Raw genomic sequence first — 18,314 nt, 5'->3', positions numbered from 1 at the left:
AAGTGTGTTGTAACCATTAGTCTGAGTAATGTTATAAAAATATCCTTTTTTTTAATATAGTCCTTCTGAAAACAACTGGAGTGCATTTATATCCCGGTCTCTCGATAAAGTGGTATTCCTAAATTTGCATAACCCCAAAACAATACATTTTCATTAATTTATGATCCTAGAGAAAACAAAGAAAGTGCTTATTTTTATAAAAATTGTGTGGTGAATCCATAGAAACCCCGCACCACATCCTCATTGGAATTGCATCTACGGAACATTTCTTTAAGAGCTAAAAAACAATTCCACTGTATCAGGAATTCCTCAGGATGGCTCCAGCTGCAGATCCAAGCCTGTGCAGTCACCCTCACCCAACAAGGGGCTTGTTTCACAGTTCGAGTTTTAAAAAGTGCTTATTGTAATTTGATTTTTGCCTTGACAGGGTTTCTGTCTGACGTGGGTTTGGTGATGGTTTCGCTACTCCAGGACCAGTCCAATATTAAATTTTCTCCTTCGGACACTCTGGAAAGGGACCAGCAGGACCTGATGAAGGCACAGGGGGATTCAATACCCCCAGTTCAGCAGAGTGTGAGTAAAGTGGCCCAGGCCTGTTCTCTTCCTTCATGCATCAGAATCAGCATTCAGCTCTTGCTGAATCTCACCAAACCTACTGGTGACAAAGCAAATACTGGAAGTTTTATTCCTGAAGGGTAGAAACCTGAGTTATCCTGCTCAGCTAATCTTCAACTCCAGCTAAATGTTCTGTTGCGTTCCTAAAAATGACTGGGAAAGCTGTGCTGTGTTCCACTGCAGAAAGAAGTGGATTTATCCTGATTTCCCTTGTGGGATTTCTCGGATTTGGAGAGGGAAGGAGGGAAGGAAGTCCTCAATCATCTGGTCTGCCTTTTTGTGGAGCACAGGACATTCCATTTCTCCCCTCCCTGAGCACAGCACCCTGCTCCTGCCTGATGTGTGTCCTCTCAAAGGCTTCCACTAATTACTCATGCCTGATGTCAGGGGAAATATGCATATTTTCAGTGCCAGATCCAGACTGCAGCCCTGCTCCAGCCTTTCCCCTCCAGATTAAAGAGCACTTCAGCAGCTGCTGTTTTCTCTTTGCTGCAGTGCAGGAGGGAGGGGAGGAGATGAGACAGGAAGGTTGGAGTCTCCTGTCTTGTGTCTCCAAATGAGTGTCTTGTGTCTCCAAAGCCTGTCTTGTGTCTCCAAATGAGCGTGGCCACCTTAATGAAGGGAAGTGATGCAACCACCAACAAATCTGGAGCCTGGAAGCCCATCAGGGGATGAGATCAAGCTTATTTGGCTAAACTTGCAGGCGACAAGACTTGCACTTATCACATTCCTTGCCGGAGCAATCCCTAGTTTGGGGTGGCTCCATGTGGTGGAAAAGTCTCTCCTCCAAGCCGTGCTTCCAAAGAAAGGCTCAGCAGTCTCTGTTGTTCGGTCTCAAGGCAGTTTATTGCAAGTTATCTAAAAGATTTTCCTCTCAGGCTGCTGTGGTTTGCTCAGCAGCTCAGGCAGAGGCACACAGACATCCTCTCTGTCTCTCATCTTCTTCTCCCCCCGCCCAGGGCTGCTGCTGTCTTTTATATATGGTACATTATGTGTTAAATGTTTATAGTTTTTCCCCAATGCCTATTACCTATATTAAATGGTGCTTTTCTACTCTAAACCAATCTGTGAGTGCCAACATCACCGAGAACATGGAGGTAAGGAAGAAGAAAGAGGGAGGACAGGGCAGGCCCAAATCCCTCCATCTTAAAACTTCTGACACCGTGTACAAAAATAAAACCCCCTGTATAACACTAAAAAATTCTTCCCTCTACTTTGTAACTACTTCTACTATAATACCTAAACTTTTGTGACTTCTTGTTCTTCCTGCAAGGTTGGTAAATCATTCCATGGTTCAAACCCAAAATCACAGCTGTTTCCAGCTGCCTGCCAGGGTCTCAAATGCTTCTGATCGGGACCTGGAACATCCAAAAATGTCTGAGGGACATTTTGAGTTCTGACAATTCCTGTCATTTAATCTTCCATCACTTGATCTTCCTCAGCTTTTCCCTGAAAGGGTCAGAGCAGAGAGTCATAAAATATATGTAAATTAATGAATTAATTAATTAATTAATTAATAAACAAATATCAATATTCCATCACAGCTTTTAATGCAATTAAAATATAAATTTTACACTTTATAATTTCCATAAATAGATAACTTCGACAATGAAAATAATACCATATTTGCTCCGACTTAAATCAATAAATCTGACTCTCCCCTGACAGGAGAACCCCAGTTACAGCTGCCAGCCCTATGAGCCGGACAGCAGGACAGAAAGGACGAGCTCGGAATCCTCTCCCAGCCCCAGCCCGGCTTCCCCACGCCAGGAGCCCACGCAGGGCAGGTTCCCCTCCAGCCAAGGAATCCCTTGTGGCACCAACAAATTCAGGGCATCCTTCAGCACCGAGAAATTCCGGCGCTGCAGCTACGAGGAGAACAACGGCGGGAGCTACGAGCGCTTCCTCAGGAGCAGCAGGAACCCCTTCCACCCCTACAAGAGGCAGCTGGGCGAGGATGTCTTCCAGGAACCACAGCAGGCCCTGCCACCAGAAGCTTCTCCCTTCAAAAGCCACCAGAGCATCGATGGCTTTGAGGGGCTCCCAGGATCTGCTGAGGAGCCAGAGGCGTTTCCAACCCACATCCCAAATATCTCCTTGGAGCAGCCGTGGTGTACCAACCTCCAGTACGGCAGCACGGGGCAGGAGCACGGCTCTCAGCTCATGGTCAGTGGGGTTTGGTTGTTGTTTTGCTTGTTTTCAGTGGTAAAAATGGGCTTTTGGAAGTATTTTTTTATTATAGTGTGGTTATGTTGGTGTTTATCGTTTATCGGAGAAGGAGATTTAGACATATCCATGTTTATTTGTCCAAATTCTCTGTTTTATGGTCTTTTCCTCAAACAATCCTCAGAAAGATGCATAAAGATAAATGGTTTTCCATTAGACGGGGTACAGGAATCCCAAATATCCAAATGCTCCCTGACAACGAGGTTTGTCATCAGCTGGGGTTTTCTAGAGACAAGGGTTCACAAAACAGTGTTTTCAAGCATGAGGATGGAGCAGATTTGGTCCAACACCTCAGCTCACCTGCACTTTTCTCAGTGCAAATGGAAGAGAAAACTCTAAGACATGAGTGCCACCAAAAATAAAGATCAGCTCTGCCATTGATATGTGCAGTGCAAAGTTACCTGGGCTAATTTCAATACCAGATAGAGGCAACTGCCTATTTAGGGCAGCAGAGGTCCCTGAAAAGCAAATTAAATTACCCTCCAGTATCTCCACAGTATCTCTGCTGTGATCCAAGGTGTAAAGTGTATCTTGGTCATCTCCTGCAGCCAAAAAGAACAACTCCACCTGCCAGAGGAGAGCCCTGAGCTAGTTCCAAGGGGCTGGGAGAGGAAGAATTCAGGGCTACCAAATGAAAGAGGAGTTAAAAAAAAAAAATTCTTAATTGGATTAAGAGCAGGGAATGGAGAGATGTTGTCAGGGAACATACCTGGGGATTGAAGCCATCCAGGTTAAGGAGGAAATTGATCTAAATCTCTTATTTCCTGGATAAACACTCATCTAGGTCAGAGGAGTTCAGGGCTGCAAAACCTATGAGCAGCTGGCAAAAAAAAAAAAAAAATTCCCATTTTCTTCCCAATTCCCTGGGCTGCAGGATGTGCAGGATGCAAGGGCAGCACTGTAGGAGCCTTTTACAAGCAGGTGTAGCTACTCCCTGTTGGGTCCTGTCAGCGCCCAACTTCCCACTTTTAAATCAATTCCGTGCTGCTGGAAAGTTGGGATTTCTGAAAATCTTCATCTGGTGGTCACCAAGGCAACACTGATATTTATTAGTAGTGAATGTCAAACCAAGTCTAATTTGGCTTCTAATAATATAACATAAAAATATTCAGTATTTTTATAGATATATATTTATATTTATTAGATATATTATATGCATTATATATAAAATACATATAAGAAATAATGTGTGTGGATATGTATTTATTTATATTTTTAGACAGACTAAAATGCCATAAAAGCTGGCCATGTTTTAAAGCAGAAGGATAAGTGCTATTGGATTCTTGAAAAAAACATACTGAATTCCTCCATTTTTACATATTTCCTGCATCTTGGTTGAACCCAGTGTGATTTTTTCTCTGCCAGCTCTTTCCTGTACATTACAGACCTCATCCTCCAGCTAATGCCAAAATTCCAGAGGCAGCTGGAGGCACTGCCAGCCAGCAAGATAAAATCAGGGAGAATGGAAAACGAGGGAGACACTTGTGCACACTCAGGAATGAAAAACTGGAGTGTGTGGTTTGTGTGTGCAGGGAGGAAAAAAAATAAAAATATAAACAGAGCCTGATGTTTTCTGAATTGCTCTTTGCATGGAATGTGGCCTGGGAGCTCCTTTTTTTCAAGTTGTAATTATGGAAATGCAGGAGTTGGTTCATGTCTTCATGGAATCTCGGGGTGGGTTGGGTTGGAAGGGACCTTCAAGATTATCCAGTGTCACCTCCTGCCATGGCAGGGACATCTTCCACTGTCCCAGGGTGCTCCAATGTGACCTTGGCCAATTCCTGGGATGGCTCCTCCCCAGATTTGCACCATTAAAACATAAACCAATTTATATATATATATATATATATATATATATATATATTCTATAATCCTTACTAAAACACAATTAAGCCCCAAAAAGTCAACATAACAAAGGCAAATCCAGCCAGTGATTAATTATCCTATTTTAAATGTAGCTCTTTTCTCTAATTACTCCTTCCTTGCCTGTTTTGCAGCAGGATTCAGACCTGAAGCTCAGGACATCCCCCCTGGAAGGGCAGCCTGGTTTGTATTGCTACCAGCCCCAGGTGCAGCAGATGTATTGCTCCTCACACCCTTTCCATCAGGTCAGTGCACCAAAATCCCTGATTTTTAGCACTCAAATGGTACAAAAATTGTGATAGTAAGATTTTTTTTTAAAGGATTTAAAAATATCTTTATTTTTGTGGGTTGGCAGGGCCGTGTTTATATGCCTGCGTTCAGTTTATGAGGATAAGATCTAAAAAGAACCACAGCTGAATGCAATTTAAGGTAGTCATTAAGAAAAAGAAGGAAAAAACCCCAAAACTTGTACAAAAAACTTAGTACTTTATATTTATATTTTCACCTTTACACTCGAGAAAATTTGCTTTGGAGCCAGATAAACTTACTAATATAACTCTTGATATTTCAGGATCTTAATTAACTGTGCTTTAACTTCAGGGAAAAAAAAAAAAAGCCCTAAATTCAGATGAAACATAGAAAAATATTTTAAAGTAAAATTGGAAGTAAAATGATGTTCACTTTCCTTGTGCTTGATGGCACACACATCTCTTTTGAAACCTTTTGCCTCTTACACCATCCCCAGAGAAAAATCATTCAGCTGAAGCATAATTGACAAATATAAATATAAATATAAATATAAATATAAATATAAATATAAATATAAATATAAATATAAATATAAATATAAATATAAATATAAATATAAATATAAATATAAATATAAATATAAACTGATTTGATGCCAGTGCTGTTTATATACTGATCACATTCCAAAAAGCTCCAGATTTAAAGCTCCTGGGAGCTGCCAGGCAAGATCCAACAGGCACCAAGAGGAAAATCCTCCATCCACCTGCAGCCTGGCACTGGGACAAATCTCTGAAGTGCAGCAGGTTTCTGTCAGACTTTTCAATACCTGTGCGTAATGTTAATAGAGAAAAGGTCTGACAACGTGTTCTACTGCTCAGGAATAAAATAAAAATAAAATTTTAAAAAAATTTAAATAATTTTTTTAAAAATAGATAAAAGAGGTAGAATTGCTATCCCTGTGCCATGGTCACACGCTGGAAAATGAAAAGAGCACGGGATGCAGCTGAGAAAAGTGGAATAACCTCATGGAGCAGCCCCATTATTAACTCTTTACATTTCCAACTGGAATGGGGCAGTGCGAGTTCAATCCCTCCAAGGGAGTTCCACTCTGAGAACGGGCCCTGGAGTGAAGTTTCTTCCAACTGAGCCTCAGTTTTCATTAGAGGGATGAGAGGGATTCAGCCCCTTCATTAATTTTGTCCAGGTGATAAACCAGCCTCACCTTCCCCTTTGCTGGACACAACAAAACTGGTGACTCAGAAGAAAAATGAGTGATTCTTGACCCGAATGAGCAGCAGGGAGAGCTGGAGTCACCCACCCACCCACCATAAAACACCTTTCATGCCATGGGAGACTGTCAAACCAGCTCCAGCCTGTCATTCCAGCCCATTCCCCACCTCTCTTCCTCAAAAAGGACTCATGGAACCAATAAAACAGAAATAAAACGCCCAGGTCTGGCCTTTCATGCTGACATCAAAACCAGCCCTATCTTAGGGTTGTTTTCTTTCAAAGAGCCAGCCAGACCAATAAAAATCAGAATTATTGTAGGAATTTCCAGGTTTTCTAGTCTTGGGGAAAAATCTGCCAGCAGTGCACAAGGCAGGGAGCACCACACTGCACACAAAAATTAGTTCACAGCTGCTCTGGAGACTCTAATTGTGCCCAATATTTGGTTTAACAAGGCAGGACATGATTAATTATGTACATTTCATTTCTTTCACCATGCAAACAACTGAGTCTATTCAGTCTGGTTTTCCACATTCCATTTCAGGCAGTTCAGTGTTCGAAAAATAAAAGCAAACAGGCAAGGAAAACTCCAGCAGCCAGCATAAAATTACAGAGAATTTTCTGTAATTCTATTATTTTAATTATTCACAGTACAGAATAAATAAATTAACTGTGAATCTTCTGCTGATTTAAGGGGACAAAGACCAAGAGCAATCAAAACTATTGATCCAAAAAAAAAAAAAAAGGAATTTGAATTAGAAACTAAGATGTCCAAGGGATTTTTCCCAATGAGTTTTGAGAGTATTTTTCAGAGGAACTACACAAACCTCATGGCACAGGATTGCTGGAGCTGAGCAGTGAAACACCAGGACAGGGCTCAGCAACCTTTGAGTACCAGGGAAGGCATCCAGGTAGATTTTTTTAATAGTATGTAACAGGACTTCTAATTTTGGCCATGTCCTCACCCCTGGCATCTGGAAAGATTCATCTGGAAGAGGCAGAAATTCCTCTTGCACAGAGCCCTCACAGAGCCAGTTGATGCTATCTTACCTAAACTGCATCGTGCTCCTTTGCTCCAAAAAGTCTCTTTGCAGCAGGTTTAAATGTAATTCGAAGAAGAAAAAGGTGGAATATTCAGAAAAGAAAAAGAGCAAGTGCTGTGTTAAAAAAAAATGGAGAACAAATCTATAGAAACTCTGGTGCAATCCAGGCTGTCTGTGTGGATCATCTCATCTTTCACCTGGTTTTTTATCCTGGTGATCCCATCACTGTGGTGTGTCTTGGGACAGGCTTAGAGATCTGCAGGAGAGATAGGGCAGCATTCCTCAGGGAGCTTCTGTGGCTGGTCCAGGGCAAAGGCAAGGGTGGCATCAATATTGTCTGATTTTAGGGGTCCTGGCTATTCTTTTCAGCTTTCTGTTAGAGAAAATGGAGTGGAAAAGTCACCTGAGGTGGTGGTTAACAGCACATGAACTCCTGGCTCTGTGGAGAAGTTTTTTCCTTGGATTTAACTGTGAAAGGAACAGACAGGGAACAGCCCAACAGCTTCAGCACAAGACAGGCAGTGTGAAACCACCTCAAAAATGTCTCATATGCTGCTCTCCTGACCCCTGGAATGACATCACTGACTTATTCCATAATAATACATTAATCTTAAATATATTCTGGTGCATCCATTAAAGTTCTTGTTGTTGTTTGTTGGTTTTTTCCCTGCTTTGCACAGTAACAGCGATTTTAACAGAGATTTTGGGATGCTGTTCCCTTAGGAGCAAATATTATATGCTCTCAATTTTTGCCTTTCTGTACCCTCTCCACCTAAAGAAAAAAGCAACAAAAAAATAGCACACAAACCCAAATAAGGCTCAGGCAAAACCTCCCTGTTTCTTCCTTCATTTTTAGCAGCTTTACTTCCTCAGATGTTTTTTCTAATGTGAACATTGAAGTTTTTTATTCTGGTGGTTTGGGGTTTTAATGTCAATAAAATGTGTGCATGTTCAGGGGAGGCTGAGCAGGCTCAAATACTTCAAATGAGATGGCTGGAGGGAGATAAGCTCTAGGGCTATAAAATTAAGAATTATCTGAGGACAATTAATAGGACACAGCTCCTCATGATTTTCACATAGCAGCCAGTAAAGAAGAAAAATACTTTTTGCCATACAATATCCTCAGAAATAATGCTGTTATTAGGGAATTTTTTGGGGAGCTTGTTGCTAAAGGAAATAACATTTCTGCTGTCCCCCCAGTACCCCTCAGGAGGCAGCTACCCCGTGACTTACATCGCTTCCTCGCACTACCCCTACCAAAGGATTGCTCCTCAAAGCAGCCAAGAATCTCAGCAGCCTCTGTTCCCCAAACCCATCTACTCCTACAGGTAACCCAATCTTTTTCCAAGCCCTCACTTACAGGAAATACCCTGTTCACCCCTGGCCTGTTTCCAGCATCGTTTGCAACAACACGTTCGCTCTATTTGTCTTGTTCCCGGGGTGTTCTGTCCTGTCCCTGGGGATCACAAAACGTTCCAGGCTCTGGGGCCAGCCAAGGCACAGAGAAATTAAGTGTTGTAAAGCAGGGGAACAGTCTTGATCACTTCCCAAAGGAAAAAAAAAAAAAAAATTAGACGTTTCTCTAATGCAAAATTTTAAGTGTTGCGAATTTCATCAGCACAAGACTGCTGCTACTGAGTTGTCTATTCTGTATTAAAACTGATTTTTTTTTCCCCAGTTACTTCAGCAAGGAAATACCTTGAAAAAGTATCAGCTATGGCAGTTTAGCCCCCAAAGTGGATCAGACAATTAAATTTTAGTGATCACTATACCACTGTCAGTTTGATTCTCTTTGTGGCCTCCACCAGTTTAAGCCTTCAAACAAAACCTGCAGTAATTACACACCAGCAGGATTTGAATGTCTTGATTCTACTTTCTGTGTTCTTCTATTTTAAACCCAGGTTGGACCTTCTAGATGAGCTTGGAGAATTACCTGTACAAGTTAAGGAGATTGTTGTAAACAGCAGAGTGGAAACATAAAATCATATTTGTATTTGTGCTATGGCAGTGAAAGTCAGAGTCATTACACACAGTGCAAAAAATGATCTATTTTTGGTTGTGAGGAGTCAGGCAGAAGAGGTTAAAATGCCTTTTTTTCTCTCCCTAAAGCATCCTGATCTTCATGGCTCTCAAAAACAGCAAGACAGGGAGTTTGCCAGTCAGTGAGATTTACAATTTCATGACGGAACATTTCCCTTACTTTAAGGTGAGTTCCACAGGGATGGGGAGGGGAATCTCCCTCTAAGCTTATGTGTCAGCAGAGGGAATAAGGGATGGGATTCCAGCTATGAAAAGGGATTATTTCTTAGGAGATTAATACCAAATCAATTGCACACTCCATACTCTCATGATCACAAGCTACCCAGCCTTTTGCATCTAGGCAGAAATGTGAAATGTGGTCATATTTAACTCAAAAAGATATTAAGAACTGTTCCAGCTGTGAGCTTGGGTGTGTAACAGTGACCATTCCTCACCAGCAGCCCATAAAAAGGGTAAATAATTTTAAAAACACATTCACTGCTTCCTCTCAGATCTCAAATACAGGCAGAACTGGTCTTGTAGCTTCCTTTGCCACCAGACTGGTGTGGAAGCAGAGGATTCCAGGTTATTTCACTCCATCCTGGAGCTGGGATATTCATCTTGGGCAACAGCATCCCGTGCATGCCCCGTACAAAGAAAAATGTCATGTGTGATAATGGCACTAAGCTCATAATGACACGGTGAGCTGGGGAGGGAAAGGGTGGATGGTTTGCAGCAGCACTGCTGAAATTTGGATCCCTGCTAGGAGGGAATGGCTCCTCACACTTGGAATTTCACTGGGAAGTGCTCAGTCAGCACAGGGATCCAAGAGCAGGAGGATTAGTTAAGGTTTTTGAAAGAGCTGTAATGGAATCATCAAGTGCTGCTCCACTCAGGGCTTTTTTTCTGCTGATTCTTCACAAGCACCTCACCGAAGTCCACAGTGGGTGAGTTCAGCTGTGAGCAAGGCCCAAAAATGAAAATAAAGCCAGTGAGTCTGTCCTGTTTCCTATTGCAAATAGCCCTGCAGCAATCAAGGCAAATTTAAAACAGCCACAGCAAGGCAGTTCAAACATTTGTAATAAAGGAACACTGTGAATAACAAAAAATAAATGTTCCAATACAATTTTGCAGTGGTTTTGGACATTGAAGACAAATAGAGCATAAAAAAAAAAAAAAAAAAAAGATTGAATATGTCAGCAATCAGAGAAAAATACAGATTATCACAGAGGAAGAACTGTCAAGATCCACACTCCTGTACTCCCTTCCAAAGGAATCACTAACTACTCCATCATTTGTTACAAGCAAGAGAATGGAGAAAAAAAATAAATAAATCAACCATTAGAAATCCCAGTGGAATCCACAGGAAAATAGCAAGAGTTTCAAGCAGAGAGGTGGGACTATTACTGATAAATTTTACAGGCATGTTTATTCATCAGATCAAACTGAAATGAATTCTCTGTTGTCTTACAACACAATTGATGATAAAATTAATCAGCAGATTTAAACCAAATGCTGCTGCTGCCAGCATGGGCAGAATCCTCAGACTCAGGACTGTGGCTCTGCCAGGTGTCACCATCCTGGTCCTTCCTGGTTTTTCAGAGCCTCATGTCTTTTTTTAAAATTTATTTTAAAACTGATGAGAATGAGGTTACTGCTGTAGGAAAAGAATAGTGCAGGTGGTACTACCCAAGCATTCCCTGTTTTGTAGCAGCTTTATTTTTGCATTTTACTTACAAATGCCACCAAATGTATTTGACTGTAACGTCCTTAAAATAACCAGGGGAGAATGAGCACTCAGATATTACATTTACAGCCATCAATCCTTGTCTGCCTCTGGTCTTTACAGCAGAGAATTACCAAAATATGGCAAAAATTAATATCCTCCATATTTCCTGGTTTTGGAGAGTCTTCAGCAAAATAAAATCACATAAAAATCAGTAAAGAACATTTTGCTGCTGATACCACTCACTAAAAAGCAGGATACAACAGGGAGAGGGGAAGCAATTTAGGTTGGAGGGAAAAAGAAAGCAAGTGCACACAGAGCCTTGCTGGGAGACATGACAAGCTGAGTCAAATTAACTGGGATTCGCTGCCACAGCAAATTTAGTTTCTATGATGCAACAATCTCATTTCTAGTTGAAACAGAGCAATCCAACTCCTACGTCCTTAAAAAAAAAAAAATCTACGCAGCTAAAGTTGAATTAGTCTTTGATGTACCTCTCCCTTCTTTTGAGACCTAGATTTAAAGAGAAAGGGTTTTGCAAGATCACTGAACTCTTTAAACTTCAAGAGCTGGTCAGGATCAGTGGGGCTGGACAATAATTTTCTTTTTTTTTCTTTTTTTTTTTGTAGTGATTAGTGAGTCTAACTAGAAAGCTTTAATCTTTTTAATTGGAGTTATTGCCAGTGGGCCAAGGGGGCAGAAAGGTCAGTGGTGTGATGGGAGGGCTCAGGTGTTGTAGATGTGGCACCTGGGGACATGGATTGGTGGTGGCCTTGGCAGTGTCAGTGGCTGGACTCGGTGACCTCAGAGGGTTTTTCCCACCTCCGTGATTCTGGGATTCCCCAGCTGATTTTAGGATTCTGCACTTGCATCCCCACCGTGCTGAAGGCAGGGATTGCCAAAATCAGCCACAGCAAGGAGATTCCAGCTACTCAAGAGCAACCCCAGCAGCAAAAGTTTGTTCATTTAACAATCACACCTGCTTTAAAAACTGGTGGTTTTTCCTCTTAACACACTCAGCGTGTTAAGCCCTACCTGGGCAAATGAATTCTCACACCTCAGCAATCCCAAATTTAACACAAGAACCTGCTCAGCTCCCAGCAGCAGCCTCCAAAATCAATCCATGTACTTTTTGCTCGTACAGTTTCTAAAACCAAATTCTAATTTACACCCCCACACGTTCTGAAAACCTCTGAGAAGCCCGTGCCGCTCCCATCTGAGCAGAAACACCAATTATCCTGTCTAGGTACACAGGGCTGTGGGGAGCCTGTGTGCAGGGCAAAAAACAGGAATATTCTTCCAGGTCAGCTGGAAGGAGGAACAGTTTTATTCACTTTTTGAACTACCAGGAAGTTACTTGAATATTATCTTCAAGGGAGAAAAAACTGATTTGTCGTGTTTAGTATGACCCTGTGGCAGAAAAGGATTTAAAGGTTTGAGGTCTCTTCTTTTCTCTCTCTTCTCTTCTCTTCTCTTCTCTTCTCTTCTCTTCTCTTCTCTTCTCTTCTCTTCTCTTCTCTTCTCTTCTCTTCTCTTCTCTTCTCTTCTCTTCTCTTCTCTTCTCTTCTCTTCTCTTCTCTTCTCTTCTCTTCTCTTCTCTTCTCTTCTCTTCTCTTCTCTTCTCTTCTCTTCTCTTCTCTTCTCTTCTCTTCTCTTCTCTTCTCTTCTCTTCTCTTCTCTTCTCTTCTCTTCTCTTCTCTTCTCTTCTCTTCTCTTCTCTTCTCTTCTCTTCTCTTCTCTTCTCTTCTCTTCTCTTCTCTTCTCTTCTCTTCTCTTCTCTCTTCCTTCCTGTTACAATTTGTGTTGTCTCACCCATGACACAGGATAGTGAAATGCTGACATCAGGTGGGCTGAAATGGAAGAAGCTCTGATGCTCTGAAGGGAAAAATAGTTTCTCTTTTAGTAAATAGTATGTATTTAATCCCACACCTATTTATTTTTTTTTTAATGAAGAAAGTGAATATTAAATTTGACCCTCATCTCATTAAAAAGGCTTTTCATGCCTTAATCCACACAATAGTTCTTTACAAGCTGCAAAACAACAGGTTTTATGTTCCTTATAAAAGTATGTACAAAAAATTAAATCCTGATAAAATAATTTCATCAAAGTATGTTCAAAATTCACCATCTGCCTGGTGAAAGCCAAAATGGGCTCAGATCCATTTATAAACGATGGTCTAAGAGGAAGTCTGCTGGACTGGGCAATGATTAAAGAAATTATCAAACTATCAAAAATCTGGCTTTCTATGAGAGAAGGATCCTAGTAATAAAAGGCAAAAATGGGGAAAAAATTTAATTAATCCAAGGGAAATTCTAATTTTTAACATTTTTTAAAAGTCTGTGGAAACCCGCATTTATTTCTCGTGCTCTCTGTTCAATAATTCTCTGCTTGATACAAACAGTTATGATGACATATTTGCATCCATGAATATTAATCAATAGCCACAGACAACTTCCCCACATTTCAGAGAGCTGTTTCATTTCCTGCAATTCTTATGAGAAATTGAAAAGAAAATATGAGGATTTTTTGGCAAAAAGAAAATAATCATTTTAATGATCCAGTTTAAAGAACCTTCCAGCTTCTACTGCTGAGTTAAAAGTAAATGCAGAGCACAGAGATGAGTGATCAGCTGTGGAAACCTGTATCTCATCTGGAGGGCTTGTGATTAAACCATGTTATGTAAATGGCCAGCACACAAAATTACACCTACAGTAGCATGAGAAATCCCTTTGAAGTCTGCCTGGACACTGAATTTGAGCCCAGGTAGCACATAGTACTTTAGTGAAGAGTTGGAAATATTTCTAGGTGTTCTAATATAGATTCTGGTCGATTTCTGGTTAGTTCCCGAACATGAATTTTTACACATTTAATTCTTGTGATGTGTAAAGTCACTCTTACAGATCCAGCAGGTCTCTGACAACCTTTTTGCTTAGAAGATCAGTTACTATTTTATCTGATCCCTCTCTTCCCACACAACATGACTGTAACATTTTTGTGGCTTCCCTCTAACGTACAAGTTTCTCACTGCAGAAGGTACAAACTTAAATAGCATTTCTTGTAACCTCACCAGTCAAAACACAGTTATATATATATATACACACATTTTTAATTTTATTTTCTTTTTTAGCATGAAATTCTGTTCTTACATTGGGTTTGTTTCTCCAGACAGCTCCAGATGGTTGGAAGAATTCCGTGCGCCACAACTTATCTTTGAACAAGTGCTTTGAGAAAGTTGAGAACAAGTCAGGGAATTCTTCTCGAAAGGGCTGTTTGTGGGCTCTGAATCCAGCCAAAATTGACAAGATGCAGGAGGAGCTTCAGAAATGGAAGAGGAAAGACCCAGTTGCTGTGAGGAAGAGTATGGCAAAGCCAGGTCAGTCATTTGTTGGTGTTTTAGCTCTCAAACAGTTCTCCCCAGAATTTTTCTTTTCACCAAGATCCGTAAGATAATTTAAACATGATTTAGGAAAGCACTTAAGGATTTTTTCCTGGTTGGCAAACCAAGTAAAAATTTTTAAAAGCAGAATTAAAGTAGACCCAGTTTTGTCGGTGTTTCCAAATTCACCAAGAAAATATTTTCTCTTGACATTTCACTAAACTTTAAGATAAAAAGCAAGGTTGGATGGGGATTGGAGCAACCTGGTGTAGTGAGTGGTGTTCCTGTCCATGGCAGGGGGGTGAAATGAGATGATTTTCAACATCCCTTCCAAACCAAACCACTCTGTGACAAAAAGAACACTGAAATACGAAATACCAAATAAAATCTGAGATTAACTGCTAAGCATCCAACCTTTAAACCTAAAAGTGGAATTCATTTACGTACTCACTTGGTAACAATAATTTAAAAGAAAACCTTTCAGGCTTTGGAGCTTTTAATACATAAGAACTAAGGCTTCTGTTTGCATTCCCTGAGTGACACCCCAATTCCTGCTGGAAGCTATGCAGGGATAAATCAGCCACGGACTTTCCCTTGCCATTCCCTGAGTGACATCATGTCACTGTCGAGGCAGGACGGGAATGAGACAACTCACTCAGAAGGCTGCTGAGAGTAAAACACCGATTTATTCAAAATACACTGCTCTTTTATAGAAAATTTTGCAAAGGCCAAATCCATTGGTTCTGAAGTGAAAACAACTCACCCCTTTGGTGTACAGTGCTTGATGCATAGTGATAGAACTTAACTATAAACAATGTGAAAAACAAGAGAGATAAAGAATTATTTACATTCTCTCCAGCTCTTTCTCGGGCGTCTGCCTGGCTAGAAACTCTCAGTTTCTCTCTTTGACTGAATCTGAGTCCCACAACACCACAATTCCTGCTGCAAGCTATGCAGGGATAAATCAGCCATGGACTTTCCCTTGCCATTCCCTACCACAATTCCTGCTGCAAGCTATGCAGGGATAAATCAGCCACAGACTTTCTCCTTGTTTTGCAGAAGAGCTTGACACCCTGATAGGCGACAAGAGCGAGAAGCTGCGCTCCTCCCTGGCCTCCTGCAGCCCAACGGGCGCTGCAGGTGCCTCCATCTCCAGGCATATGGCAGCGCAATCCCATTCCTTGTGCGAGCCCTCGCTCTCCTCGGGGGTCCCGCAGGGATTCCACGGCATCCACGCCCCTGCAGCTCTGCAGGCCAAGAGCCCCCTGCCCGCTTTGCTGGGGGGGCAGCAGCCTGGCTGCTACACATCCCCCCAGGGCTTCCCCCAAATCCCCACCGCGCTGCTGCAGCACACGCCCGACCCTCCGAGCCTGTTCCCTGCTGGGGAGGCTCAAAGCCAGCTCCGGACTCAGCCCAGCATCCCTCAGGATTCCCCAGTGCCGGCTCAGAGCCCCCCGAGCTGCGGGATGAAGATGCTGCCCGAGCATTCCCCGGCCAGGACGGTGCAGGACACGCTGCTGCAGGAGGGAGACCTCAGCAATGACATCGATGCTCTTAATCCATCCCTCACTGATTTTGATCTCCAAGGTAAGAGTTTGAGGTGTTTTTATCTTGGAGAGTCAGGTTTGTTATCTCCCACCCCGTCCCATCCCATCCCATCCCATCCCATCCCATCCCATCCCACCCCATCCCAACCCACCCCATCCCAACCTCCACAAAATCCATTTCTATCCCTGTGATATTACACACTCCTATTCAAGCTACACACCCATCATCACAATTCCATCATTCCATTTTGGAAACCTTCTCCACGGCCTCTGGTCAAATGCAGTGTTCTCTTGTGGATCTGTGTATTTCAGCACAGAAAGTTGAAAATTCTCAGCATCCAAGATTACAACAAATCTGATAACCAACACGGGTTTGGTTATTATTATTGTTGTTATTGTTATTATTATTATTGTTGTTGTTATTTTGTTGTTGATGATGTTGTTGTTATTGTTGTTGTTGATGTTGTTGTTATTGTTGTTGTTGATATTATTGCTATTGTTATTGATATTTATAATGTTATTGTTATTGTTATTGTTATTGTTATTGTTATTGTTATTGTTATTGTTATTGTTATTGTTATTGTAGGGAATCTTTGGGAGGAGCTGAAAGATGACAGCCTGGCCGTGGATCCCCTTGTCCTCATTTCATCATCCCCGCAGTGTTTTCCCTCGCACTGCCAGCTGGAGAGCGGCGGGAGCGCGCCGGGGAGCGCGCCCGGGAGCGCGCACGGGAGCGCGCCGGAGCTGCAGCTCACCACGCTCTACTCCGCCTTCATGGAGCTGGACACGGTGTCCCCCTCGTACCTGAGCAGCCCCGGCTCCAAACCCATCGCCCTGATGTGAAGCACAGCCCCAAAGCATCGCCCTGACCATCGCACACCGCCCTGCCTCAGCGATGGCACGGGAATGCCAATTTTATCTTTTTTTTTTTGGTTTTTTTGGTTTTTTTCCTCCAGAACTTGCCCGCAGGATATGTAGCTTTACTATGATGATTTTCTACAGACAGATATTAAAAAAGAAATAAAAAAAAAAATTAAATATTATTTAAAGAGAATATGGTTAACAGCTGAACTTGTCAACGCCATTTGATCAAGCTACTCATCTTCTTCGTCTTCCAGAAATAAGAGGAAAACAAATTATTGACTTTTTTCCTTTTTTTTTTTCTTTCTTTAACAAAAGCTGCTTGCAAATGAGCACAGAACTCACAGCACACAATTTAACTTATTTCTTGGAGCCACTGATGGCAACAACATCCACCACAGACCACTCAAAATATAAAATCTACCTATTAAAACATTTATAGTCCCCTTGAAAGAAGTTCTGGGTTTTGGTAAACGTGAACTGAAAATTCTGCAAGTATTAGAAGATAAAGGACAAGCTGCTGACAGACTAAACCAAAGCAACAAATATACTTCAGTGGAAAATATCAAAGTTTTACTGTATTTAAAAAGAAATTTTAAACTCTGCTTTTTTAATAAAAAAGAACAAAACTATTTAGTAGAATTTTTACTTGGCTGGAAATTATTCCCATTCATGCCTCTTATCTTTTGCCACATAAACTAAATATTAACATTAATTATTAAGACATATTTTTTTATGGTAATAAAAAAAAAAAAGAGAGCAATTGCAGTTGGCCAAATCCAGAGAGCAACTGTGTTTTAACTGATACCTCCAGTGGGGTTTCTTGTGATGCTGAACCAAATCTTGCAGTAGGTTCCTACTGTGAGCTAAACTTTTAGGGAGAAGGTTTTTCAGGAACAACCTTCTCCCTCTGATTTTATACAAAACTGGAATAAAAAAGTAGAAAAATAGAATAAAATAGAATAAAACCATTTTGGTTTAAGTGATGCAATATAAACCCAGAGTAAGCTGGAGAAGGAACTTAACAGCACTATAGAAAATAGTCTAGAAACACAAAAATATCCGGTTGCCTGGAGAAGCTGTGGCTGCCCCATGCCTGGAAGTGGCCAAGGCCAGGTTGGACAGGGCTTGGGACAATGTGGGACAGTGGAAGGTGTCCCTGGCCATGGCAGAGGGTGGCACTGGGTCACCTTCAAGGTCCTTTCCAACCCAGCCCCTTGTGGCATTCTCTGATCTCTATTCACAGATGATGTAAACTCAGACCAAACCAAGGAGGTTAAAACTTGAATCAGCTTGGGTGATTTAGAGCAGGAGAAAGCAAGGAGGGATTCTCAAGGATGGAACAAAGGGGATGGGATTGTTAAAATAAAGACACAGAGGTTTAATTGGCCACCAGCAAGGTGGGAGCTCTGCCCAAACCAGGGCCTAAAGTTACACCCTCACCTTTTCCTACTAGTCCGGACTTAAAATCAGATTAGGGGCAGACGGATAAAGGAGATTTAGGAGGAAAACACATGATGCAGCTCTGTAATCCCTCACGCAACCACCCAGAAATCCTCAC

The 18,314-nt window shown here is 41.6% G+C and overlaps 1 protein-coding gene across 2 annotated transcripts in view; it reads left to right on the top strand.

Annotated features, from left to right (window-relative positions):
* Positions 1-17,468, top strand: part of FOXN1 (forkhead box N1) — a 35,861-nt gene extending 18,393 nt beyond the window's left edge. Inside the window, exons 2-9 of one of the 2 annotated variants that reach the window (XM_072937240.1) lie at positions 428-573; positions 2,284-2,781; positions 4,842-4,949; positions 8,424-8,551; positions 9,333-9,429; positions 14,135-14,342; positions 15,405-15,932; positions 16,479-17,468. In XM_072937240.1, coding sequence (XP_072793341.1) covers positions 454-573; positions 2,284-2,781; positions 4,842-4,949; positions 8,424-8,551; positions 9,333-9,429; positions 14,135-14,342; positions 15,405-15,932; positions 16,479-16,735 — 1,944 coding nt within the window. In that variant the 5' untranslated portion in view covers positions 428-453 and the 3' untranslated portion in view covers positions 16,736-17,468. Of the gene's footprint in view, positions 1-427; positions 574-2,283; positions 2,782-4,838; positions 4,950-8,423; positions 8,552-9,332; positions 9,430-14,134; positions 14,343-15,404; positions 15,933-16,478 lie in introns of both variants that reach the window. The other variant, XM_004177031.5, reaches the window with a different exon arrangement.
* The last annotated feature ends 846 nt before the right edge of the window (positions 17,469-18,314 follow it).

The sequence above is a fragment of the Taeniopygia guttata genome, chromosome 19 (genome assembly GCF_048771995.1).
Source record: "Taeniopygia guttata chromosome 19, bTaeGut7.mat, whole genome shotgun sequence".
NCBI lineage: Eukaryota > Metazoa > Chordata > Aves > Passeriformes > Estrildidae > Taeniopygia > Taeniopygia guttata.
The sequence above is the reverse complement of the archived record's forward strand: the minus strand, read 5'-3'. Positions and strand labels throughout refer to the sequence as shown.